Raw genomic sequence first — 25,801 nt, 5'->3', positions numbered from 1 at the left:
AGAGCCAGGTCCCAGGAGAGAACAGCCCGGTCGGAGGGGGCGGGCCGTCAGCCGCCCCGGAAAGCTGCGTTTCCCGGTGATTAAGTGTAGCACCCGCCCCCGGTAGGTCCTGAGAGGGGCAAGATTAGTTGGGCACTTACCATGTGGGCCTGGCACTTGCCCACGTCACCTTGTGTCCTCCCACCGGCCCTGCGAGGATGGGGGTTGCCGTCCTCAGTTTCCAGGCGGGGGCAACGGGCTGGAAGCGTCACTCAGTTGATAGTAGTGGACCTGGGACTGGAACTCAGATTTGCTAAGGAACTAGGCAGGTTCTTTCCTCTGTTCTGCACGGGACCATTGAAACCAGCAATTAAAGAAACCTTATTTCTAGGTGATTTTTATTTTTATTTTATTTTTTATTTTTTTGAGACGGAGTCTCGCTCTGTCGCTCGGGCTGGAGTGCAGTGGCCGGATCTCAGCTCACTGCAAACTCCGCCTCCGGGTTTACGCCATTCTCCTGCCTCAGCCTCCCGAGTAGCTGGGACTACAGGCGCCCGCCACCTCGCCCGGCTAGATTTTTGTATTTTTTAGTAGAGACGGGGTTTCACCGTGTTAGCCAGGATGGTCTCGGTCTCCTGACCTCGTGATCCGCCCGTCTCGGCCTCCCAAAGTGCTGGGATTACAGGCTTGAGCCACTAAAAGAGATAAATGTGGATATATACATGAACTCTTTTATCAGATAACGCCGCTATTCCTGGCCTCGGACTAAGTGACACAGTGGTGAGGGGAGAGTTAGATTGAAGAAGTTTGGCCAGTGCAAAACTCCTGCTCTAAAATATAAAAAATCTCATTGGGAGGGGAGAGTAACATTTTATGAGGACCGTGTGGCATCAGGTGGGGATGTACGGTTTTCCTCTCAGGCTGTCAGCTTCCTTTCAGAAAGCAGATCTTACCATACAGGTCTGTCTGGCGAGCCCTGCCTAAGAAAGTCGGCACAGCGATAAAAGAACAATCTCCGTTTATTAAACATGTTTTTTTCTGTTTCACCACACACTCCAGAAAAAAAGGAAATGGGGCTGGGAGTGGAGAAAAGGGGACAGCAAGGGGGGATAGATAAGGCTGGGAGTGGGGTGGGGAGGGAGAACGAGAAAACAAAATAAAACAGGTAGGAAGAGCATCTCCCTACCCTTAAGGTGGTGGGTGGGGAGGGAAGCAGAGGGGCGGGGGGGGAGGGGGCCAGGAAGCTCTGTACAGAAGGGTTGCCCCCAGCCCACACACACACACCCCGGATATGTACAGTACAAACCCCAGATAATTACAACAGCCAAAGAAGAGAGAAGGAAGGTTGGGGAGGATCCAGGGCTAGGGCCTGAGGTGGGGAAAGGGCACAGGGATAAAATTTCACATATTTACAACTTTTATATAAGTATAAATTTGGCCCCGGCTGGGTGTATGTGTAGGGGGATGGGACTGAAGGGAAACTGTCCATACAAAAGAAAGAGGAGTAGAATCTAGGAGAGTCTCAATACCAAACGCAAAAGGATGAAGGGGGCAAGGCTGGGTAGGGGACAGCAGTCAGGGAAGAGGGGGTGCCAAGGAGGGGCTTCTCCCCTCCCATGGCCTACCCACCCCAAACCCCATCCATCCTACCTCCCCTATCCCGCCAGAGAACTATGTACAGAGAAACACCGAAAAATCGCGGAGCTGGCGGGAGGGAGGGAGGTGGAAGGAGATTGGGAGGGGGAGGATGAGAGGGAAGCCCAGCCCCGTCCTACCTCCCCCAGGGGACAGAGTCATGGAAGGGGGCCCCCCAACACCCCTCCTCCAACACAGGTCCCCCCACCCCGGGGGGAGAGAGACATGGCTTTTCCTAGAGTAAGTTCCCCCCTCCCCCTGGGAGTAGAGACCAAGAAGAGAGAAGGGAGCGGCAGGGGGGACTGTGTGTCAGAGTAGGACAGATCAACTAGCCTGTCCTCCCAACATACACACCCTCCTAAACCCTGACCCCTCACCCTAACCTCAATTCCACCCCACCCAACACACTGGGGGAGGGGGGGGCATAAGCCCCCTCACCCCGCTCTGGGACCAGCCGAGAGCAGATCAGGTGTGGGGAGAAGGGGAGACAACTCCCATTCCCCCCTTGCCGCCCCCTCCCTGCCCCGGTGGCCCCCTCCACCCCATCTGGGTTCTGGGTGGGGAGGGAGTAAATTTAAGAGGGGTAGGAGGAGAAGGAGTTTGTGCGTGCTGAGCCCCCCCAGACGCTCCTGAGAAATCAAGGGGTAATAGGGCCCCCTCACCTGGGGTCCCCTCCCCATAACAAGGGGGGCAGGGGAGGCCAAAATGGGGCGGTGGAGGGGAGTTAGATTGTCAGCTCTGGTTACTGCTAAAAAAATCACCCTGAAGTTGAAAGTTTGGAGGTGCCACACCCCCAGGGTGGGGGTGAGGGTCTGTCCCCCAGTGCTCAGGGGAACGATGAGGCAGAGGATGGGGATAGCACCCCGGAGTGAAGGGGTCTGTGTGGGGTAGGCGGTGTCCTGGGGCAAGGGTCCCTGGGGGTCAAAGAGAGGGCAGCACCCCAATGGGAAGGAAAAGGGGGCAGCTGAGGGTCCCCGCTCTCCCTCCTGGAAATGGTGCAGTGGGGGGGGTGGGGGTGGGCAATCAGTGTGCCTCCCAGGGAGGCATTCGGGGAGGCAATCCCGCTGTTCCTCGGTGATGTCCAGTCCTGGTGGTTGGTGCTGTTACAGGGTGGGGTGCACAGGAAAGGAAGAGAAGGTCTGTGATGCTGGGTGGGCTAGTGGTCTGCGGTGTTTCGGAACTCGCCGTTCTCCGTAATCTGCAGCCGGGGTGGGGGTGGTGGGGCTGGGGGGGCCAGGCCGTTCCATGGTGGGGCCAGCGTCACACGCGGGTTTGTTGGACCCAAGGGGGGAAGCTGCCTCTCCTGCAAGACACCAAAAAGGAGAGCGCGGACTTATTGAGACGCTTCAAGGGGGCCTGGATGCCAGTCCCCTAGCAGTGGCCTCCCCTATAGCCAGCCCACACCACAAGCCATGGACCACCTCCTCCTCCCAGGACAGTCCCCACCATCCTCCTATTTTGTTTCTCACCTGCAGTAGAAGTTAACGTCCTCTGGGATCAGAGAGAAGAGAATCTCACCCCAGACTCCTAACAGGGGCCTTCAAGCCTTTAACCCAGAGTGTCACACCAGGAAACCAGATCAAAGCAGGAAGTTCCCACCGCACCCCCAACCTAACCCTTCTCTGGCTTCACCTATGTATATGCCTGCCCATTCCACCCTCCTCCTCTTGAAACCCCCTCCCACCCATCCCCAATCCGAGGTGGGGAACTTCATGTTGAGGAATAAGGGGAGGCAGTACAGCAAAACCTCATTAATCCAAACCCCTGTGGATTTGGAATTTCTTCGTAATTTGAACAAAAACTGAGCTTGAGTTTCCTTTATCTGTGAAGAAAAGGTGTACTAAGCAAATTAGTGGTGGAAATATGTCTGTAGGAGGGGATATTTAACCCATACCAGAAAACAGACTTTTGAATTATATCTTTTCATTAATGCATGCTCCCTGAGGAGTGGAAAAAGCCTTGTTCATCAAGTTCTACTTACTGTATATATTTTGAAGACATGCATTTCATTAAATAGACACTGTCATTCAGTTTTGTCACTTATTCACAGTGGCCATCTTCTCAAATATAACATTCCAAATTAGAGAGAGGTTTAACTGTACTGGGGGGAGAGGAAGGGGATTCAGGGAAGTGATATGGGAAGGGAGAAATCTTATGGGAGGGCTGCCCCTCTCTCTCACAATTATGGCAGAAATGACTAGGAGCTTCTGCAGACACAGCATGCCCCAATCTCCGCATCCCTGGGAAGCAGAAGCCAGCTTTATTCTTTTCCACCCCCATCTTCTTTTCAGTCCTTCTCCCTGGGCTCCCAATTAGAGGGTGAGGGGTACCAGACCCAACTCCTACCCCTGGTCCTACTCTCATCACCTTCTATAGCTGCTGGACCAACTCCTGGTTCCTGCCCTTAGTTCTGTTCCTCTGCTGGGAGAAAAGAAAGCCATCTGAATTTCCCTACACTTCTGGCTGGGAAATTCACTTCCTTCTCTCTTCTTTGGCTGTTGTAATTATCTGGGGTTTGTACTGTACATATCCGGGTGTGTGTGGGGGGGCTGGGGGCAACACTTGGCTTTTTAAAATTCAGGCTCAGAACTAATTTTTAATTAATGGCTGAGTTGCAGAGGGACCAATACCTACCACAAGTGGTTTAGAACAAATATCCAAATTATTTCCTGGGCCACATGGCATTTAGGCTTGGCAATATAGCTATGTCTGACCTTAGGATACAAAACCTTCCAAGTAAAAGCTTCTATGTAAGCTCTCCCTTCCATCCTAGGATCAAGGAGCTAACCTCTCAGGTCGCCCAAACCCCAGCCTTGGGTATGAGATACCCAGCAAAACTGCCTTCTTAGCTTGCTGGGTATCTCACACATTTTCTGCAAGTCAGTGAGAGGAAATCACTTATGGTAGGGTATCCTGAGTATGGCGGGAGAGCAGGAAAGGAACCCCCATATTCTATTCCCTGTTTGTCTGCTGGTGACAGCACATAAGCATGCCCCGGACACCCCCCTGGACCCAAATTTAGAAAGTGAATAAATTAGGGTGCCATTATCCATTTTACAAAAGAATTCACTGCAGGAGTCCTTTAAATGGCAAAGTCCCCTGGTGCCTTTTAGCATCTGTTTATAGATCACCAGCTACTTTGACAGAGAGGCTGGGCAGACAGAGAGTTAAAATTACAGTGTAAGGAGCCACTGCCCACTGCAGCTCAATCCCAAAGAAAATCGCATCTCAGAAATAATGTCTAGAGCTGACAGGTTCTCATTTACTGGCTTTTTAGGTAGGGTTATGTGTCCAGCAAGGCCACTTGATGGCAGGAGAGGGGGAGTGAGTGGCATCAGCAACCTGGGGATGTGCGCTCTGAGAGTACGTTCTTTACCATGCTGTTCCTGGCACCTCTGCCTGGGAATCAACATGCCTACTGAGCCCACGATCTGATCTAGGAGGATGTCTCTCCCCATTTCTAAACTCCCAGGCCACATGGTCAAGTCCACATCCTAACATCTGCCTAAGGTTCCTTTCTTGCTCCTTCTTGTTCCACCCATCCTGCCTAATGTCAGGACATCTCAATAGCATTTTTTCCAGGGTATCCCAAGTCTCCGTGAGTTAATTACCCACTCCTTATTCCCACCCAACAGGGGCCAATATGAGTTCCAGATGCCTTCTGCCTCACAGATGTGAGGAGGAGGAAAAGAGAGAATCAGGTGAGGAGTGGAAAGGAGGGTAGAGAACCAATGTTAGGGAAGGAAGAGGAAAACCCAACCTACCTGCTGCAGTCAGCACAGCCCCTATAGCCAAGGTCCTCCAACCCATCATCACCTCCACCCCATTAACAAACCCACCCCCAGCCCCTAAGGACACTCTGGTGAAATGGGGGGTGACAGACATACACTGGAGAGGTAGAGGAAAAGGAGGGCTTAGAGTCAGGAGGAGGCTGGGAGGGGGTGGGTTTTGCAGGGAAGTGGATGTGACCTGTGAATGTGCTGGGCCCATCTAGGGCCCAACTCTTGGTGTTGCTAAGGTATTGTTGGACAGTTCTGGGAAGCAGCAGCAAATGCTGTCTTTGGGTGGTGTCTTGGGAGATGGGTCTGTGCAGGAGGTGTTGGAGGGCTGGAGTCTGTGGAGGTTCTCTGGGTGTGGAGGGCAGCAGTGAGAGGGGAGAGGCTCCGGAGGTGTTGGAGGGAGTGGGCTTCATGACCAACCTGCAGTGGTCCGGAGTCACCTCCCCCTGTGTCCTCCGCCCGTGGCCAAAGCGGAACCAGGAGAATTACCTGATGAGGAGCTGCAGTGGGAGAGAGTGGGGTCATGGGGTCAGGAGCCTTGGTGGGGGCATGGCAGGCGGGGGGAGCCTAGCAGTCAGAGCAGAGGAAAGAGGAGTATGGGTAGGAAAATGAGCAGAATTTTGGGAAAGCAAGGGGTAAGGGTGCAGAAGGGAGGTCCTAGAAGCTGGCTTTTGAGAAGAGAGGCTGGGCAGCAGGCAGCTGGGAAGGTGTGAGGGCCAGAGTGCGAGGAAGGCCAGAGGGAGGCCAAATGGAGCCTGGACTTAAATACTGAGGGAAAAGGGAGGTTACAGGATGGAAGGCCTTCAAGATCTGAAGAGTCAGGAAGAAGATGCTATGCAGGAGCTGCCAAGGAGACAGGAAAATTGGGGAGCCAAGAGAACAGAGGTGATGGGGTCCCCAAGTTTTCAGGGTACCAGCCAGGGCCTGGGGAAACTACAGATCATACTGCCCTGTGCTCTATTCCAGAAAATAGCAGCTTCTAGCCCTCTGGCCCAAGAGCTCAGAGGAAGCTGAACAACATGCCTTGAATAGGAGTGGGCAAAGAAGGGGCAGGGGTTCACAGAACTAGGTGGGATCTAGGGGCAGAAAGACCAAGGTTCTGGTAGAGAAGGTCCCGAGATGCAGACAGGAGTGGGAAGACTGGATGGGAAGGCACAGGAGTTGGGCTGACGCTGCTAGGAGTGACAAAGGCACAGACGATGGGATGAAGATGGGGTCACTAGGGGGCTGCCAGGAGCAGCCAGTGGACAAACCGCAGACTATGAGAGACAGATGGTGATGGGGCTGGGTGGCTGGTGTAGTGAGTGCACGAAAGACAGTGGGATGGATGGGGATGGGACACAGAGAAGATAAATGACATTGTAATTTCCACCTGAGCGTCGAGCAGCCTCTTCTTGGGTTCTGGCAGCGGCTCAGCCATGGCGGGGTGGTCCCGGCGCAGCTCCTCCTCCACCAGCATCAGCCTGAAGGGACGGGCTTCAGTGGGGTTAGTGGCGGGCACAGGCTCAGAGCCTCCCCATGGAACCCCACAGCTCTCTGGAAAAGCCTCAGGCATCCTAATCCCTTAGAATCAGAGTCCCTCCATTGCCATGACACAAGACTCCCTGTTACTCAGGATCATGCTCTCCACCTTCCTCCCAGGAACCCTTACACCTTCCTGCTAAGGCAGCTTTCTGTGCCTCAAAGACTTCTACCATCCAGACACCTCCAGGTCTCCATCTTCCCAATCAGGACAGTAGTGCCCCTTCCCCAGACCTTCCATGGCTGAGGACCTGGCTTCTGCATCCCCCATGTCACCTCACTGTGAAGATCCTCAAAGTGATTTCTCATAAAGGATATCAATTAGAGCAGTGGTTTTCAAAAAATATTTCAAGAAGTCCTTTTCTTCTAATTAAATCTTACATAAAATACATTTAGAATGGATCAAAATGGAGGTGGCTCTGGTTGGAGTGGGGCCCAGGGGCACCCCCCACTCCCCGCAACCCCACCACTCTGAAGATAATTGACCTCTTTGCTGAGGATACCCTCTTTGGAGCCCAGGGCTTGCTGGAGCAGCTGAAAACATACACAGGCTAAAAGACCCTTTCTAACAGAACACCTTTCCAAGGCTAGAGAGGGAGGGTCTGCCCAGGAAGGGCAGGGGCTACTCTGGCTAGGGAGCCCTGCTTAGGTTTGGGGTGAACATCACAGGTTAAGTTGAGAATAACCAGTGGGGAGTCCTGGCCTAGAGTGAATGCAAATGCAGTGATGGTTGGACAGGAACAGGTACATTTTCCAAGGGCTTCCGAAGCTACTCTATCAGAAGAGAGGTCAGGGTTTAGTAAAGGGATATTTAATGCACTAAGCAGGTTGTGGTTTCTCTCCATCTGGTGATAGTGAGTGGGTGGCTTCCCGGGGAGGAGAGTTGTGGGCTCTCCTGGTGGGCTCCTGAGTTTGGGATGGGAGTCAGTAGTTGCTCGCCCACTTGTTCTCTTCAGCCTCAGGCTCTCCCTCACAACCCCCTCCCCAGGCCGCCCCTCACCTGCCAATGATGCTCTTGATCTGCGAATCCTTCTCTGCCTGCTGCTGCCTTAGCCTCTTCTCACTCTGCTCCAGTCGGGCCTGATACTGCATCAGGATTTTGCTGGTCTGTTCTTCCTGGGACAGCAGCCTCCGCTCATACTCTTCCAGCTTCCGGTTGGACATGTGCAGCCGCTCTTTCAGTGAGTGAATCTCCTCCTCGTACTCCTTCACCTGCCCGCCGGGCACACGACCCCGCACTGTGAGGGGCGCCCCACCCCAAGCCCACCACCCAGCCTCCATCCCTGTCTGCCGAGCACAGCCACTGCATGGTGAGGGACAGCCAGCTGCCTTCCCCAACCCCCTCCCTGCCTGTGGATCATATCCACACACCTGCTTTTGAGAAGACCCTGCCATGGTGCTGAGGCTTCCTCAAAATAGAGCAAGGTCACAGACTCCCACACCCTGAGGTCTATGTATGGCACTTCATGAAGACCCATACAGAAACCTAGATTCACAAGCACACCTTGAGTAACTGTGCTCAGAAATTAAAAATAGGGTGACTCTTCAGCCCTAAGCCAGGCCCCAGAACACATGCTAGAGACACAGGAAGAAAAGGCAATTGATGGGGGAAAGGTAGGTGCTGTCCTCCATGTGACCCTCTCTTTGGCTCTGTCAAGGAGCCAAGGATAGGGGGTCTACAAGTGAATTCTAGACTGAGAATCTAGGAATTCCAGAGCTGGAAGAGTTCAGAAGAGTCATTTTATCTGCCCTATTGGCTCTAGAGTTTACAGCTGTGCTGTCTAATGTAAGAGCCACCAGCCCACATGTAGTTATTTAAAATTTAGGCCAGGCACGGTAGCTCAACACTTGTAATCCCAGCACTTTGGGAGGCTGAAGCATGTAGATCACTTGAGCTCACAAGTTCTAGACCAGCCTGGGCAACATGGCAAAACCCCGTCTCTACAAAAAAAAAAAAAAAAAAAGAAGGAAAAAAAAGAAAAAAAAAAAGGAAAGAAAGAAAAACTAGCCGGGCATGGTAGCAAGACCCTGTAGTCCTAGCTACTCAGGGGGCTGAGGTGGGAGGATGCCTTGAGCCCAGGAGGCAGAGGTTGCAGCAAGCCACATTTGCACCACTGCACTCCAGCCTGGGTGACAGAGCAAAACCCTGTCTAAAAAAATTACAAAATTAAAATTAAATAGGGCTAAAAATTCAGTTCCTGAATCACAACTAGCCACATGTGAACAGTACAGATTACAGAACATTTCATCACTGCAGAAAGTTATATTGGATAGTGTTAGTCTACAGCCTTTCTCAACAAGGTTTCCTCATCTGAAGCACAGAACAGAAAAAAAATGATTCAAAAGACTATTTCCTCATTCTCTGAAGAGGATACATACATGCATCACCAACCCTTCTACATGCAGAGGAGAGATGCGAATTAACTTCCTACGATGGCTGCGTTGGGGCTAATATTAGGGCTTAATTCTCATTAAATTTGCTGGTCAAGCCCATTTGAGTCAGTCCCCACATTTCCTATGCTCAAAAACCACTTCTCCATGTTAGGGTCATATGTTCTTTATATATGACCTAATCCTGCAGCCACCCTCTTCCTCAAGCCCTAGGAGCAACAGCTTCCTCAAGTAACTTTCTGCTAAGTTATCTGTGTGTGCCCCAGAGCTCTTGGTGCCCTTTGCCCTCAGCCTCCACCAAGTGAGGGTCTGGATGGCCTTTTCACACATGACTGATACATACTACTTTACCACATGCATCCTCTGCCCACTGACTGTAACTTATGCCGATGGGACAGTGACTGGGTAGGCCAGACATCACTTGTAATATAACTGCATCCCCCTCCATCCCCACCCAATTTATTAGCTCCTACTGCCAGTAAAGTAACATTTCCTTTCCTAAGCAGTCACAGGAGCCAGGGCTTATGTTCCTCCTGGGGAAGAACATGGAGGTAAGCCTAAAATAGATGATCCCCAGATAGTCTACGATATATATAACCTACAAAATAGAGTTGAAAGTGACTTTTAACAACTGTGTGTATCTGGTCTCCCCAGATGGACTGAAGGCTTCTCAAGAGGTGATCACGTCTTTGCCTTTTCTTTCCACCGTAACTACCTGACCCTGGAGGTTTCCCTTGGAAGTGACTAGAGATCTCCCCTGTGGGTAAAAGGAAATATTGGGGCTTGGAGCTGGTAGAGCCCACCGTACCCTATCCAGCCGGCTCTCATCCATCGATTTTGAGTACTCCTTGAGCTTGTACTCTTCCCGCTCGATGTGGGCACTCTCGATGTCAGCCGACAGGTGAGGCATATTGGAGACCCAGGCCACTGTCCGCTCAGAGGCTGGCATTGTGGGGTTCAATGTGGACGGTGTCTGAGAATGCTGGGACAAGGTACAGTGAGGGTGAACAGAGAAAGGAAAGGTAGGAAAAAGCAGGGTACATTTAGAGGGCAACAGCACAGCCAAAGGAGATGACAGTCCCAGTCCTATTGCCCTGCTGTAGCCTTTATCACCTCTGAATGCCAGAGATGTGAGTTGAATGCCAGACAATTTCTCCTGTTACTGTTCTCATTCAGGATCTGATTTTTATGACTCCAAGCCCCCAACTGGTCCTATTCCAGTCATCCCCACTCTACTTATGGATTAATCCCCTCTAGAATGAGAGTGCTAAGAGGGTTCAGTGCCATATCTTTAGTGCCTGGCACAGCACATGGCACATAGCAGGCTCTCTATACACATTTAATGGCCAAAAGGAGGCAAGAGGATTGTAACGTCAGGCCACAGACTCTGTTCCAACCCCACCCCCGCAATCTCCTCCTCCCCTCCCTGTCGTGACCCAGCCCACCTTCCTCCTGCCTTCACCTACCTGCTTGGTGATGGAGGGCTTCAGCCCCCCACCCCCTCCGCCACCGCTGCCCCCGCTGCCCCCAATGCTGCCCTCCTTGCTGAGGCTCTGTTGCCGTGGACGGGCGGGGCCATAACTTGGCTCTGGGGACTGCAATAGATTCCCGCTGGATGGCCGGGGTTTCTGGGCTGCGCTGACTGTCAACTGCTGAGACTTGCCCCTCTGCAATGGAGGTGGCTGGCCCCCGCCACCCCCACCGCTGCCCCCACCGCTCCCACCTCCAGGCCCTGAGGGGGCTGGCCTCTGGGGACCAATGGTGATCTGGGGAGGGGACAGCATGTGCTGCAGGTTGTCCTGGAGTGAAAGCTGCCGACGGGTGAAGTCAGTGCCAGAGGGTCCAAACTCATCACTGTAGCTGTGGCTATGAAGGATGGAGGCAGCAGGGGGCTTGGGGACCCCGGAAGAGAGGTCCTCACTCTTGCTATAGCCATGGAATGGGGCAAAGGTGTCCCCAGGGGGCTCTCCACCTCGGTGGTGGTGATGGTGGTGGTGGTGGTGATGGGAGGAAGGTGGGCCATGGCCACCGCCCCCGCCATGGCCGCCTGGGGGACCTGGCCCATCAGCAGCCATGTGGAAGAGAGGGTTCTGGAAGGAGAGGGGTATTCGCAGTTGCTGGGCAGGGACACCGTCTGTGGTGACACCCATCTGGCTGAGGCGCATGCCAGCCGCCGTGATGGATGAGCCACTCCCCTGGGAGAGGCGTCCAGCAGGCGCAGGCCGTAGCCCCAAGGCTGCTGTCAGCGAGGCCTGGCTTGAGTGCAGCAGGTCCCCTACGGCCGCCAGGTTCGAAACACTGCTGCTGTTGAGGCGGCCACCAGGCCCATCGCCCTGTAAGTCCAGCATGGACACACTCTTGTTGACACTCAGCATCTTCTGCTCTGGCTCTGTGATGTCCGAGCTGCTCGTGCAGTATGCTGGTGAGGAACGGGCCAGGGGTGGACGGCTTACATAGAACAGGTCTTTACCCCCACCAGGCGGTGGTGGGGGTGGCTTTTCCTTGGTTGGGGAGGGGAGGCGAGCCATGTCCATAGAGCTGTCAGAAAGGAAGGGGGCACACAAGCAGAAGGTAAGGTTGGGGCTCCTAGCAATTGAGCCTTGCTATGGTCTGGCATAGGCCTTGGGGTGAAAAGTGGGACCCAGAGGGAAGGGCTGAGAGCTAGCAGTGGCAGCCCTGAAGAGGGAAGGCAGGGGGGATGGGAGGGGACAGGTGGGTAAAGGGAAAGGACAGGGCCCCTCCGGGAAGGGGGTGAGGCCTAGAGGAGGGGAGATGGGGGCAGCAAGAGAAGGAATGGGGACAGGGCTGGGCAGATATGGAGGAGATGAGGTCCATGGAGAAGGAGAGGAGTAGGGCGAAGGCCAGTGGAGCAGGAGAGGGAACAGACAGGAGAGGAGAGGAGGGCGGGGGAGGGGAGAGCCCCTCACCTGTTGAGGCCTCGAGCCATGAAGGACTGAAGGTCGATGGAGCTGGAGAGAGATGGAAAGAGGGGCGCGCACAGACAGAGAAGGAGAAAGATGTGGACAAATGAAAGGAGAGGCGGGAATGGTGGCATGGGTATGGTGGCATGGAGGAAGACACGGGCAGAGGAACAAGCAGGGCCATCATCAAAATAATGAGCAGCAAATGAGGCACGGGCACCACCCATGGGAATGGAGGCTGGGACTCTGGAGCAGGCTGCAGGCCCTACTAGGCTTCTGCTGCCACTGCTCTAAGTGCTGGATCATGGGGAGGTCTGTGAGGTTCTGGTTGGGGGCTGGGGGAAGTGCTTATTCACTAGCTATTGCTGAGATGTTTGAATATTTTGACACATAGCTGACATGACGTGCTGGCTGATCCTCAGCCTGGGGACAAGCATAGGCAAGCAGAGGGACAGCAAATCAGAGCTTGCAGCAGGGATGCTCTAGGCTTACAACTAAGCCGTGAGTTGGTGGAGCCTCAGCCCTCTTCCTAAAGCTCCACATCTCTCACTTCCTCAGGCTGTAAAGGGCTCTCGGCCTACCACTGACTGTACCTGTCTCCTTACCAGTCTTCCCTGAGAACTTGGTGCTTTTTCCTTTTTTTCAAGCCCTAGAGAGATGCGTGTGGGGCCCAATGAGGAGTATCTAGAACAGGAGAAGGGCTCCTAGGGCACAGGCCTGGCTGTCCTAGGGTGCTCACCTGTTGAGGTCCCGCATCATGTAGCCCTGCATCTCAGCCGATGGCCCCCGCAGTACCACGGGCTGAGGCCGGGGCCGCTCACTCTGGCGGCTTGGCTGCCTTTGGATGTTGGGGTTCCTCAGAGCTGTGCTGATGTCATTGAGGAGCCGGGGCAGTGGGCCCAGCTTCAGGAGGGCTTCCTGGAAGGGTGAGGCTGTTACCTGGGGGCTCAGTGCCCAGCTCTAAGAGGGCCTCTGAGGGTACAGGTGGAGGGGGTCTGAGTTGGGATGGTAGTGGTGACACCTCGGGGAACAAGGGGAGAAAAAACATCTTCAAAGGGTAGTTTCTTAGGCTCCAGGAACCTCTGGAGTCATCTGGGGATAGGGCAAAGAGGGGATCTGCTGACCTTGCTGAGCTGGGGCAGCACCTCCCAGAGCAGGGCATGCAGTGTGGAGAGCTCTCGGCCCAAGTCGATGTAACCCTCAAAGCTACTGCTGTTGGTTAGCGTGTCCAGGTTGGAGATCTCATACAAGAACTGCTGCATGGAACCCCATTCCAGCTCCAGAAACTCATTCATGAAGCCCAGAAAGTCCTCCTTTGAGGTAAACCTAGCCAAGAATCCAGAAGATAAAGGTCACAGACACACACACAGAGAAGGTATCATAGCCTCCCCATCTCAGGATCTCTGGGGACTCAGGAGACCCTTCTTGCCCACCCCCAGCCCTGCCACGCCCTGCCCTGCCCCCTCCTGAAGCTTTCCTCACTTGGAAAAGTTGGCCAGGTTCTGGATGACCTTGGCAATGAGGGTGAGGGTGCGTGAGGTCTGCTCATCTGGGTACTCCTGCATAAGCCCAAAGAGACTGGGCGACATAATCGCTGGGCAGAGGAAGCGCAGGAAGAGCGAGGCGCTGATAAGCCTGTCTGCGATGTCCTCCCGGCCTCGCTCTGCGCAGCGCAGCCGCCACGAAGCAAACACCTCCTTCAGCTCCCTCGGGAACACGCTGGGGGAAAGGGGCGGGGAGACAGAGAGAGAGAGAGAGAAAGAGAGAGACCGGGACTGAGCCCCAGAGACCCTCAGCTTCCAGGGAACATGCTGAGGGGGGTGGTAGGAGGTGAGGGTGTGGAAACAGAGGTGAGAGAGACAGGGAAGGAGGGACCGCAGGAGCAAGATGGGAGGCTGCTTGAAGAAGGGGGCCATGGCAGAGGGAACAGACAGATTAGGGAGAGAGAAATGGAGGGGGAGAGAAGGTGAGGGGAGAGACACGTGGGAGAGAGATGGAGGGGTGTGGGAGAGAGACAAGGAGAGGAGGAGAAGAAAAACAGACACCAGGGAGAGACAGAGATGGGAGAGAGATGGAGGGTCACTTGAGGTACAGGGAGCTCGGACCCCCCAACTCTTCTGGATTCCAGGGAAATGGGGATGGAGGTGCCCCAGGCATGATCCCCAGTCCCTGGAATGGCTCAGAGTTCACTCCCCCCACCTCCCAGATCCACTTCAATGTCCCACTGACACCTTAAACTCGACTGGTGTAAAGCAGAGCTCACCACCACCCCCACACCTCCAACTGGCTCCTCCTCCTGACTTTCCTGGTTGTCAATGAGGCCACAGGTCTCCCAACCACCAGCCTCATGGCCTCTTGAGTCATCCGTGACTCCCCGCAGATATGCTCCCTCCTTTCCAATAAGCTGACAATTCCTACTGATCCTTTCCTCAGAGGGTCCTTCCAGTAGCTCCTTCCTAACTCTGACACTGTTCTGATTCAGGATCTGACTTTCATGCCTCCCAACCCCCAGCTGGCTCTACTCCAGTCATCCCCCTCCATACACCCTTCTACTCTACTACATATAGTCTACTTATGGATTAATCTTTTTTTTTTTTTTTTTTTTTGAGACAGAGTTTCACTCTTGTTGCCCAAGCTGGAGTGCAATGGCGTCATCTTGGCTCACCGCAACCTCCGCCTCCTGGGTTCAATCGATTCTCCTGCCTTAGCCTCCCAAGTAGCTGAGATTACAGGCATGCACCACCACATCCGGCTAATTTTCTATTTTTAGTAGAGACAGCGTTTCTCCATGTTGGTCAGGCTGGTCTTGAACTCCTGACCTCAGGTGGTCTGCCCACCTCGGCCTCCCAAAGTGCTGGGATTACAGGCATGAGCCACCGTGCCCAGCCTATGGATTAATCTTCTAAAGCACAATACTTCTGATACCTTTAATGGCATCCCAAGGCCTACCAATGACCTCAGACTCCTTGAGGCCTTCCAGTTTCTACAGCTAATCTTCCTGCCCAGACATCTCTCCCAGCACTCCCCATCATGAGGCACATGCTCCACTAAACCTGATGTAATTGCTACTAACCTACTCTAATGTCCCCTGATAACTCCTGGGCCTTTTCACCATCACACATGTGCCTTTCTCACAGCCGCCTTCTGAAATGTCTTTCTTGCCAACTATGTCCATATATCAGAACCTACAGTCTTCAAAGCCTACCCAATGGGGCACCTCTTCCCCGCTTATCTCAATTAAAGCTCTGCCTTCTCTCTGACCTTCTATCACACAGAGGTGGGGGGACCCTTACTCAGCACTTACACACCATTATGACTCTGTGGCTTTTTTTTGTTTGTTTTCCTAACTTGTCCCCACTCATTCTGGTGGAGGCCCTCTGAGGGCAGGGACCAGGCCTCTTTCACCTGTTTGCTATATAGCGCCTAGAACAATGCTTTGCCCATAAATGGTTCTCAGTCCTCTCTGAGGATGGACAGATAGATGAACAGATGAACACATAATTCCCCCGACCCTGGCCCCCCAGCCCAGCGTTCCCAGTCTCACCAGTGGGAGTTGACCACCTTGCACAGGGCCAACTCACAGCACATTCGCAGGTTGGCCTGGTGCTCTGCCAAACTGGACGCTGTGCACTTGATAGGGTCTACCTCGCAGTTTTCCTCAGACTCATACAGAGCACGGATGAACTCTCCTGGGGGTTGTGGCACAAGAGGGTGTGGTCACACTTTCCAAGGGCAGGGAAGGGGGTGGCCAGGGTTGGGGAAATTTCAGAATCAGGTGTTGGAGGCTGGAGTCCTAGGACTCTGGGTTAGGAAGTATCAAGCTGTGGAAGGGTGGACTTGGGGTCTGGGGTGGACATCTGGCAGGTTTGGGAAGAAGAGGGCCTGAGTGTGGGCCATACCAATGGCATCCTTGAGGTATTTCTGACCAATCAGTCTCATATACTCTTCTATGGCTTTAGTGGCGAGCGTGTTCTCGCGGAATATGAGGTGCTCCCGTTCCATGAACCGGTCTACCTCAGACATGGCCATGTCTGAAAGGAAGTCCTGAGGCCCAGGAAAATCCAAGTGTCAGCCTCTGCACAACCCAATCTCGTGAATTTGCCCTGTCCTCACTAACCCCCAAGCAAGTGCCCATTCCCAAGTCACCTTTCCCTGAGGGCACAACACTCACCTTGGCCTTGCCTGTACTCTGTAGGATGTGAACTAGTGCACTGGCAACCTCCTCCTTGCCTTTGACATTCAGGGCGGGCTCCAAGACTGCACACAGCATCCGATAATGGTTGGTGACATACTCTGCAAACTCCTTATACAGCTCCATGGGCAAGATGCTCATTGTCTGGTAACGTGCTTTCAGCCGCACAGCCGGGCAACCTCCTTTGCCCTTGCCCCCTGAGCCGCCCCCCGAACCTCCTCCCCCTCCCGAGCCCATGCCCCCAGATCCCCCACTGCCTGTTGGCAGGGTTACAGGGTACCACTGCTCTGTGAAGTGGCGCCCAGCCAGGGTGGCCACCGGCACAGTCACCAGGCCGACATAGCCCGCCTTGTCCTTCTTGCGCTTTTTGTCTGAGTCACGGTACAGATGCAGCCGCAGGGCACGGACAGCCGGCAGGTTGTTAAACTCGAAGTGCTCGCCCCAGAAGACGGTGTCCCCTGAGGCAGAGCGGGGCTTGGAGGTGGTGCGTGCATACAGCATGTCATCCAGGCAGAGCTCACAGTAGTACCGCTTCTTGGGGGGCAGCTCTCGGGCCTCTATGATCCACAGCTTTAGCACATTGTCTACCCGGCGGCTGTTGTCCTGGCATGGTGGGGTGGGCACGATGTTAAAGGGGGAAGGGACAGAGAGACACCAAAAGAGGAGAGACAGTAAGAAAGTGGGATACAGACAGCAATCATAGGTGAGACGGTGTACTAGGTTGAACAGTATCCCACCAAAACTCATGTCTACCCTGAACCTGTGAATGTGATCTTATTCGGAAACAGGATCCCTGCAAATGTAATCAAATTAAGAAGAGGCCAGGCACGGTATCTCATTCCTGTAATCCCAGGACTTTGGGAGGCTGAGGTGGGTGGATCGCCTGAGGTCAGGAGTTCGAGCCAGCCTGGCCAACATAGTGAAACCCTGTCTCTAACAAAAATACAAAAAAAATTAGCTGGGCATAGTGGCATGTGCCTGTAATCCCAGCTACTCAGGAGGCTGAGGTAGGAGAATCACTTGAACCTGGGAGGCGGAGGGTGCAGTGAGCTGAGCTCATGCCATTGCACTCCAGCCTGGGAAACAAGAGCGAAATTCCATCTCAAAAAAAAAAAAAAAAAAAAGGCCATACTGAATTAGAGTTGACTCTTAATCTACCTTATACAAATTGATGTCTTTATATGGAGAGGGAGATTTGGAGACATAGAGATACAGGATACAGAGACACACAAAAGGAAGCCAGCTACGTGAAGATGGAGGCAGAAATTAGACATACGCAGTTACAAGCCCAGGAATGCCAAGGACTGCTGGCAACCTCCAGAAGCTAGGAAGAGGCAAGGAAGGATTCCCCGCTACAGCATCAAAAGGAGCATGGCCCTGCTGATACCTGGCTTTTGGACTTCCAGTCCCCTGAACTGTGTGAAAGAGTAAATTTCTGTTGTTTTATGTGACCAAGTTTGTAGCAGTTTGTTATAGCAGCCCCAGGAAACTACTCTAGAAGCGTAGTTTCTAGACACATACACTAGACAACACAAACAGTATTGGAAAGATTTTTAAAGCTGGAATAACAAGCCAAAAATATTAATGTAGAATTTAAAGGGAACTGGAAAGTCCTGCAGAAACTATCAGAAATTGTGAAAAAAGAATTGCATATAGAATGGGTAAAGCTTGGCCAGGTGTGGTGGCTCATGCCTGTGATCCTAGCACTTTGGGTGACTGAGGCAGGCAGACAACCTGAGGTCAGGGGTTTGAGACTAGCCTGGCCAACATGGTGAAATCTCGTCTCTACTAAAAATACAAAAATTAGTCAGGTGTGGTGGTGCATGCCTGTAATCCTAGCTACTGGGGAGGCTGAGGCACAGGAATTGCTTAAACCTGGGAGGTGGAGGTTGTAGTGAGCCAAGATCACACCACTGCACTCCAGCCTGGGTGACAGAGTAAGACTCTGTCTCAAAAAAAAAAAAAAAAAAAAAGAGTGAGTAAGGCTTGACAGTTGGTATAAGGGCCTGGGGGGATACAATTGAGCACAAGCTAATGGGAAGGCTCAGGTGATATTGCAGTGTGTGGAAAAAGAACATGGTGTTTGTACTCTGCATAGGTCAGATCATGTCAGCATCTTGGGTTGAGTTCTTTAAGGACATCAAGACACAAGAGTTCCCCCCAGAGGAGGGTGACTAGGACTGTAAGCTTGCTAGAAACTGGGATACAGAGAATAGCTAACAGAACTGAAAGCATGAAGTTTTGGGAAGAACACAGACTCACAGAATTTATGTGCCAAAGGGAACTTAGAGATCATTTAATCCAACCCTAAGACAGTTCCCTCTGTCTTAGAGAGGAAACCAAGGTACAGAGACTTGGCTAAGTGTATTTTATGTGTCCTGCGGGGTTTTAGTGAAGTATTCTTGCCTGCAGGGAAGCTAGACTAAAGGATTTCCAGAGCCCCGTCAACTCTGTAAGTCTACGACTTATATGGCAGGGAAAGAGATCGTAAGGCAGGGTAGCAGTACAGAAAGTACAGAAAGAGAAAAGAAATGGGGGACTCAGAATAATGGGGGTCTCCCCCTTCTTGTCCAGGTGCCCTGTACTTCAATCCTCTCCTTCTCCAAGCCTCTCCTCCTTTAACTCACTTTCCTCCCTAGGCCCCCAACTTTCTGTGTTGGCGCAACCTTTGCCTTGCACAGGTTTTGTCCCCTTTATTCCCCAATACCTTGTTGGGCTTTACTGCCCGCTGCAGATTCTCAATCCATTTGTCTCTTTCGGCTGCAGACCGACAGGCAAAGCATTTTGTTCCTGATGAAGTTGTTACCTAGAAAGGAGTGTGGAGTTGAGGGAAAGGGCTACAGAGGGAAGGAGACTCTGCTACTTTCTCTTCCTCCCTGGCCTATCCTCCTTTCTTCCAGTCCCAGAAGTTTGTTTCCTTGATGTCCCCACCTGTGCCACTTTCTCTAGACCTCTCTGCCCCCCACCTTCCATTGCCCCTTTCCTTTGGCCCTCCCCAGCCTACTAGACCCAGTACCTCAAAACAGAACTCCTGGCCCAGGATGGAGCTGTGCACTGGCTTGATAATGGAATCTTCATCCAAGTTGAGCTCCAATGCCTCAGCTGCACTGCTAGGACTCAGCAAGGACTCATGAGAGTGCGACTCCTTAAAGCTTTGCATCAGCCGGGCCCTAGCAAGCAGGAGGTTCAGGAGAGGAGGGGATCAGGGCCCCCCACTCTTTTTTTTTTTTTTTGAGACAGAGCCTTGCTCTGTCACCCAGGCTGGAGTACAGTGGTGTGATCTCGGCTCGCTGCAACTTCTGCCTCCTGGGCTCAAGCGATTCTCCTGCCTCAGTACACCCAGCTAATTTTTTTTCTTTTTCTTTCTTTCTTTTTTTTTTTTTTTTTTTTTTTGTATTTTTAGTTGAGACACGGTTTCACCGTTGGTCAGGCTGGTCTCAAACTCCTGACCTCACGTGATTCAGCCTCCCAAAGTGCTGGGATTACAGGCATGAGCCACCACGGCCGGCCCCACTACTCTTCTTAGACACATAGGGATCCTGCACCATCAGTCTGTTCCAGGATGGAGACTTGGAGAGAAGGCCCCCTGAACACCATTCCCAAACAGACACTGAAAGAAACCCTGCCTATCTCAGGAAGGACATGAGGGATGTGAGAGAAATGAGAATCCTTTAAGCAACTCCCCTGCTCCAGCTGGGCCTGGTGGCTCACGCCTGTAATCCCAACACTTTCAAAGGCCGAGGTGGGAGGGTCACTTGAGCCCAGGAGTTCGAGACCAGTCTGGGCAACACAGTGAGACCCTATCTCTATTTTTAAAAAAAGGAAAAAAAAAAGAAACTCCAACCATCTCACACCTAAGGGATTGCAAGGACTGGGGATACCTAGAAATATCTCAACCCAGAAATGGACCATGGCAGAAAAGAAAAAAAAAAGGAGAGAACAAAATGGGCCTGGGGCACTTCTAGGTAGTACCTCCAGGTAACCCCAGAAACCAGAGCCTCAGTATAAAGGAAAAACTGGAAGTAAAAAAGTGAAGGCACAGAGAAGAGATATGTCTAGCCTGGGCCTGGCACACAGCTAGTGCCTAATAAACATTTAATGATTCAAAGAATGAATGAACATAGCATAAGAGGACAAGTTTTAGCAGAACCAGGGGAAAGAGTGAGGGCAAAGCATATGAAATAGGAGAAAGCTGTGGGCAAAAAAGAGCTGAATGAGGATAAAAGACAGAATATGGGGACTAGGGAAGAAGAGAAGGTAGGGCAAGGAGAAAGGGGAAGACAAAGGTATGTGCAGCAAGACAGAGGACAGAAGAGGAGGAGGACCAACTGGAGAGGTGGCCAGGAGAAGCGAGGTGGGGGCTAAGAGGGGATGGAATGCAAAAAAGTCACTGCAGGAGGACAGAAGATAAAGGGGACTGGGGGCATGGAATAATGAGGGGTAGGATAGCAAGCGGTATGGAGATGGGCAGGGGATGAAGAGTAGAGAGCAGTGGGAAAGCGGGAGGGGAGCTCGGGTGTGGGAGCCTCCAAGAAGTTATTTATAGCAGCCCCGTCATCGCAGGCTCTGGCTGCCGTCAGCGCGACGCTCCCCCGGCCCCCGGCCCCCCCCCCCCCGCCCCCGCGGCCAGGAATACCATGCCCTCACCCCCTGCCGGCCCCAAATCCAGCTCTGGCAACATGGGAGGGGGGCAGGGAAAGGTGTAACTCACTTTATCCCAACCTCCCTACCTGCCCAATCCTGTGGGTGGCCAGACGTGGGGGAAAGGGAGGGCATGGTTCTCCCTAGGGAGTGACTGGGTGAGGGGGAAACCCAGATAGGAACCCCAAATGGCAGGCAACAAAGGCAAACAGTGGAGGTCTCCTTCAGCCTGGCCTCAGGGCCAATGCCTTCTGGACTTCTCTAGAGGCTGCTGCTTCATGCCTCAGTCCATGGATTGCTCCCCATTCTGTCACCCTGCACACCTGTCCCAGCCTCCCCTTCTCTGCCATGCTCTATACTGTCTCTTCCTTTGCTGATGAGGTCCTTGAGCCCTAGCCGTCATCCATTCATTCAGCCACCCCCAGCCCCGCTCCAACCTGCTGCCCTGTATTTCCTGACCTTCCCTGACACCCTTCCACCTAGAGCCTATTGCTCATTCACCTACCAACCCCTTCCCTGCATTCCTTAAACGCTCCTCCAGGGTCACTCTCCTCCTGTACAGCTCCTTTGATCCTGGGCTAGAGCCCATCCTTCTTGGCCTGAGTAGTCCCTGAGAAGTCACTCCTTGGCTTCACCTTCATTCCCTTTCCAGCCTCTCTGTCTTCTCTCTGCCACCCTACCCCTCTCCTGCTGCTCACAGATCCCTATTCTAGTTCTTTTCTGTTCTGTCCCCTGCCCCGTGACATCCCCCAACCAACTTGAGTTGAATCCTTCAACCTTTGCACACAGATAACCCCCTCCCTCTGCATCTCACACAAGAGACCCTACATTACATCGATCTCATCCCACATGCTCCAGCCCCTGTACCGGTCATGGTCAGCACTTCGGAAGCGAGGCAGGATCTGGCGAAAGCTGCTGGTCCGGTCAAGTTTGGGTTGTGACTTCGTTCGTTTGATGGAGCTTTTTAGCCGTCGGCTCAGGAAGCCTTGCTGGGGGGGAAATGGGGATGGGGTGGGTTGGGGCAGGGTCAGTTCTACCTACTCATCCCTCAGCTGGTAGAGAGTCCCTGGATGAAAGTGGGATGGGGAAAAGGGAAGTCTCCAGAGGTGAGGAAAGGGGGATAGGAACCCTAATACCAGTTTGTCTTCCTTGCTCCCACGGGTACAGTGCAAGCACGCGTGCACACACACACACACACACAGCTTGGAGAAAGTGGGAGGGCTGGTCTCAGAATCAGGGGGGCAGAGCCAAGAAGGGGGAAACCAAAGAGGTGGGGAGACACACATACACACACTCTTTTTCTCAATCTCACTCCCTCTCTCCCGCTCCTGCCCTCTTTCTCAGACTCCTAGGGCCCCAGTTGGGGCTGGAGGGGAGGGGGCCCAGCTGAGCCACATCTGGTAGGCACCACTCACCGAGGGCCGGAAGGGCGCAGCGGGGGCGCCCTCCATGCTGTACTGCTTCCCCCCTGGGACACTCTTCCTCCTCGAGCGACCCAAGTGGTATTCTGGAGGGGAGAAAAGGGCCAGAAGGGAAGTTGGGGAGGGGGCCAGGAGGGAAGCTGTTAACCCAGGTTCCCACCCCTGACCCCAGTGCATGCCCCTCACCTCCCTCTGCCCCTCAGCTCCGGCCTCACCTACCCCCCGGAAAGCAGCAGGAAGAGCAGCGACGGCGGAGAGGCTGGCAGCGGGAAGGAGGGGGCAAGGAACCTGAGCAGGAGCCCCCTGAGGGGGATGGGGTGGGAGGCCTTAGGCCCATGACTGGGGCTGGCAGTCAGCAGGGGGGCATGGCTGAGAGGGTCAGTAAAACCTCAGTAATGAAGGGCACCAAAGATCCAGGGAGGCTAGGTCCCTGGTGCCCACCCACCCCAGAAGGGGCCAGCTGGGGGGAAAGATGGGTTAAAGGTCATTGCCCATAGGCAGGCTTTCCTCTTCCCCCTGCTGGGCACATCTTCCATCTGCCCCCCACCTCCTGGAACCCCTGTCTGTCTGGAGGGCCAGGGCTGCCTCCCATGACCCCCTCCCTGGACTGGAGGGGGAGGTCTTGGAAGAGACCTGTGAGGAGTAGCAGGAGGAGAAGCCGGGGACAGAAAATCCAAGGAAGGGGCAGGTGGGGGGAGGGGAGAAGAAGCCGGTTCCACGTGCACTGCAGTGGCAGGGGCTCAGAAGGTGGGGGAGGGGAAAAGCAAAGAATGCAGGGGAGTGGGCAGGGAACAGGAAGGATGGGCAGTGGCGGTTCTGGGGACTCCCAAGTAAGGACAGGGAGAGGAGGAGGAGGGGAGGTGAATGCGGATGCAGCTCAGCCTGCCAAGAGCCTAGAGGGATGGCAAGCTCTGAAAAAGGAAGCTGAGGCTCGGCTACAAGGGAATTTAGAGGGGCCCAGGGGCTGGAAGAGAATGTAAGTGGGGGGATGCCAAGCTCCGGCTCCAGCTCCAGAATGGCTGCCCAGGCCTGGGCTCCCCCCTCAGCCCCACAGTCACCACTGCAGCCAATGGGGGGGCAGGTGCTGCATCAGGGGCGGGGCCAGCATCTCCACGGCAACAAGAAGCTACAGGCTGGAAGGAGGGGGGTGGACCGGAAGAGCTGCCTGTTAACCCTCTAGGTTCCAGAACAGAACAAGGGAGGACCACAATTATATTTTCAGTCTGCTTCCAGAATTGCTAATTGCCTGCAAACTGCCCTAGAATCAGTCCCCAGCTCCTCTTTACCTATAAAACCCAGGTGTTAGAAGGTTTGCATACAAAAAGTGGACCCCATGACACCAGAACCCTATCACTCCCTCAGGAACAGGTGTATAGTACAGAAACATACACTGAGGTGTAGTGGTACGTGTATATGAGAACCACAATACAAAAAAATAACTGGGGATCTATGTGCTTTTGAGACATACAGACAACTGTGAGCACGGGCATAGCACGAATCCACATTCTGAGACCCTAAGGCCCACACACCCCACAGGATACATGCTTTGACATATGTGAGCACTACAAGGGAGTACATACTTGAACCCAGTTACCCACATGAGAGCTACTCGTGTGGACTTTGTGGCCCAAGTCTCTTGGGCAATCACGTGGACAGCACACTACAGAAATGGACCTATAACCCCAAGACGTGCATATCCCCATGCAGGGGAATTCCAGTTTAACCCCTGAAATACATGCTTGAGTACACCATGATCCTGACCACAGAAAGGTATCCCCATATCTCAGAAGCACAAACATCCTTTCATTCACGTGAAAAGTACAACCACATCCACTCTGTCTCAGGACAACCCCCTTTCCTCCCCCAGCCCTTCTCTCACTCTAACACAGGCATCCAAGATTGCCACCAGAGTAAAGAAAAACCAGGAGCAAATGTGTTAATTATCCTTCTGGCACACACTAAGCAATGCATCCAATGGTTCAGGATATCTCTTCCCTAGTAACATTTTTCTGCATTTCTCAGGTATGGCTGCCTCACTCTCATTTCAGGGAACCGAGCTCAGCCATTATTTTCATGTGCAAGCTTATCTAATAAAGGCATAAAGTCTAACTTTAAATGCATTAAAATTCTGCTTTGGAACTAAAGCATTAACAGAAGAACAAATTTGCTAATTGGCTTGCTTGTCTCTTGAAAGTAATATAACCTTACACATATTACCAAGAACTAAGATCAATGAACTCACTCATAAGTCACAGGAACACAGAGGCCACATACACATATGCTTATTAAAGACTTTTGTTGCCGCAGGAAAAGAATAGCAGAAACACAGAGGAAAGGGGGGCAGAGTGACAGAAACACAGAACATCGTTATTAGTGCTGCATGCAGTGACATGTACAGAGAAAATAACACACACCCGTATACACACACACACAGCAAACCTGAAAAGCATAAACTGTGATCCTGGGTCTCCATGTCCCATGCCTGCACGATGTATACACACATGCACACACATAACAGCCACCTACACAAACCCGTAACACAGGCATTGTGCACACACCCACACATGTACACACCCTGTGTACACACACAATGGCACTCACACACACACAGCAAGGGCTTGGACTCCTGCCCCTCCAACATCTCTAATCTTGCCATCACCCACAGAATCTCCCCCTGCCCTCCAAATCCCTAACCTTTCCTTTGGCCTTTCTTCCTCTCCACACCCAGCTGGCAGCTCTCAAGGGGAGCCAGGGGAGGGAGGTTGCCAGAGAAGGGCGAAGAACAGGGTTGGACACAGAGCAGAGAAATGGGAGACAGAGCTCTGTGCTGGGGATATGAACCTCTAATGACAGTCCCTGCCATGACAGGCCTCACTGTGAGCCAGCCCGTATGCCTGAGTGGCCTTCCCTGATCTAAAACCAAGCCTGATCCTACAAGGCCTACAAGAATCCAGTGCCTTCTCCCATCTTCTTCCCTTTCTTCTTTCACAGATGACTTTACCAGAAGGCCTGACTCTCTCCTCCCCACTGCCTTCCCAGCTCCCAGACCCCTTCTTTTCCCACCATCTCTATCCAGTTCCCCATCTTAAGCTCTTATCCCCTGTTCTCTCCTAAGTCTGGCTCAGCTTTCTCCCACATTCCCATTCTCCAGCTATTCTTTCTCCCTGGCCTGCTCTCTGTTCTCTTCTTCAAGCCTCTCTCATTTCTTCGCTCCTATTCCCTCCCCACTTTTCCTCTTTACCCCATTTCTTCCCTTTTTGAGCTTTTCTGTCCCCACTTACTGACCAAGCAGGGCTTACACCTGCCCAGCCCAAAGGTGTT

At 53.0% G+C, this 25,801-nt stretch overlaps 1 protein-coding gene across 4 annotated transcripts in view; it reads right to left on the bottom strand.

Annotated features, from left to right (window-relative positions):
* Positions 1–980: 980 nt before the first annotated feature.
* The window catches only part of SYNGAP1 (synaptic Ras GTPase activating protein 1), a 33,689-nt gene continuing 8,868 nt past the window's right edge, over positions 981–25,801 (bottom strand). Inside the window, exons 4-20 of one of the 4 annotated variants that reach the window (XR_004056852.1) lie at positions 22,475–22,566; positions 21,927–22,048; positions 19,435–19,588; positions 19,126–19,224; positions 16,398–17,021; positions 16,126–16,270; positions 15,771–15,915; positions 13,709–13,945; positions 13,351–13,552; positions 12,966–13,144; positions 12,233–12,274; positions 10,772–11,843; positions 10,114–10,287; positions 7,915–8,126; positions 6,766–6,856; positions 5,814–5,893; positions 2,813–2,917 (exon numbers count right to left, since the gene is read on the bottom strand). Coding sequence is in view for 3 of the 4 variants with exons in the window: in XM_030928969.1 (XP_030784829.1) it covers positions 2,771–2,917; positions 6,766–6,856; positions 7,915–8,126; positions 10,114–10,287; positions 10,772–11,843; positions 12,233–12,274; positions 12,966–13,144; positions 13,351–13,552; positions 13,709–13,945; positions 15,771–15,915; positions 16,126–16,270; positions 16,398–17,021; positions 19,126–19,224; positions 19,435–19,588; positions 21,927–22,048; positions 22,475–22,566 (3,737 nt within the window). In the remaining variant the exon portion in view is untranslated. Of the gene's footprint in view, positions 2,918–5,813; positions 5,894–6,765; positions 6,857–7,914; positions 8,127–10,113; positions 10,288–10,771; positions 11,844–12,232; positions 12,275–12,965; positions 13,145–13,350; positions 13,553–13,708; positions 13,946–15,770; positions 15,916–16,125; positions 16,271–16,397; positions 17,022–19,125; positions 19,225–19,434; positions 19,589–21,926; positions 22,049–22,474; positions 22,567–25,801 lie in introns of all 4 variants that reach the window. The other 3 variants (XM_030928969.1, XM_030928970.1, XM_030928971.1) reach the window with 3 other exon arrangements.

Source organism: Rhinopithecus roxellana, chromosome 4 (assembly GCF_007565055.1).
Source record: "Rhinopithecus roxellana isolate Shanxi Qingling chromosome 4, ASM756505v1, whole genome shotgun sequence".
Taxonomy (NCBI): domain Eukaryota; kingdom Metazoa; phylum Chordata; class Mammalia; order Primates; family Cercopithecidae; genus Rhinopithecus; species Rhinopithecus roxellana.
This window is presented reverse-complemented; position numbering and strand designations above follow the sequence as displayed.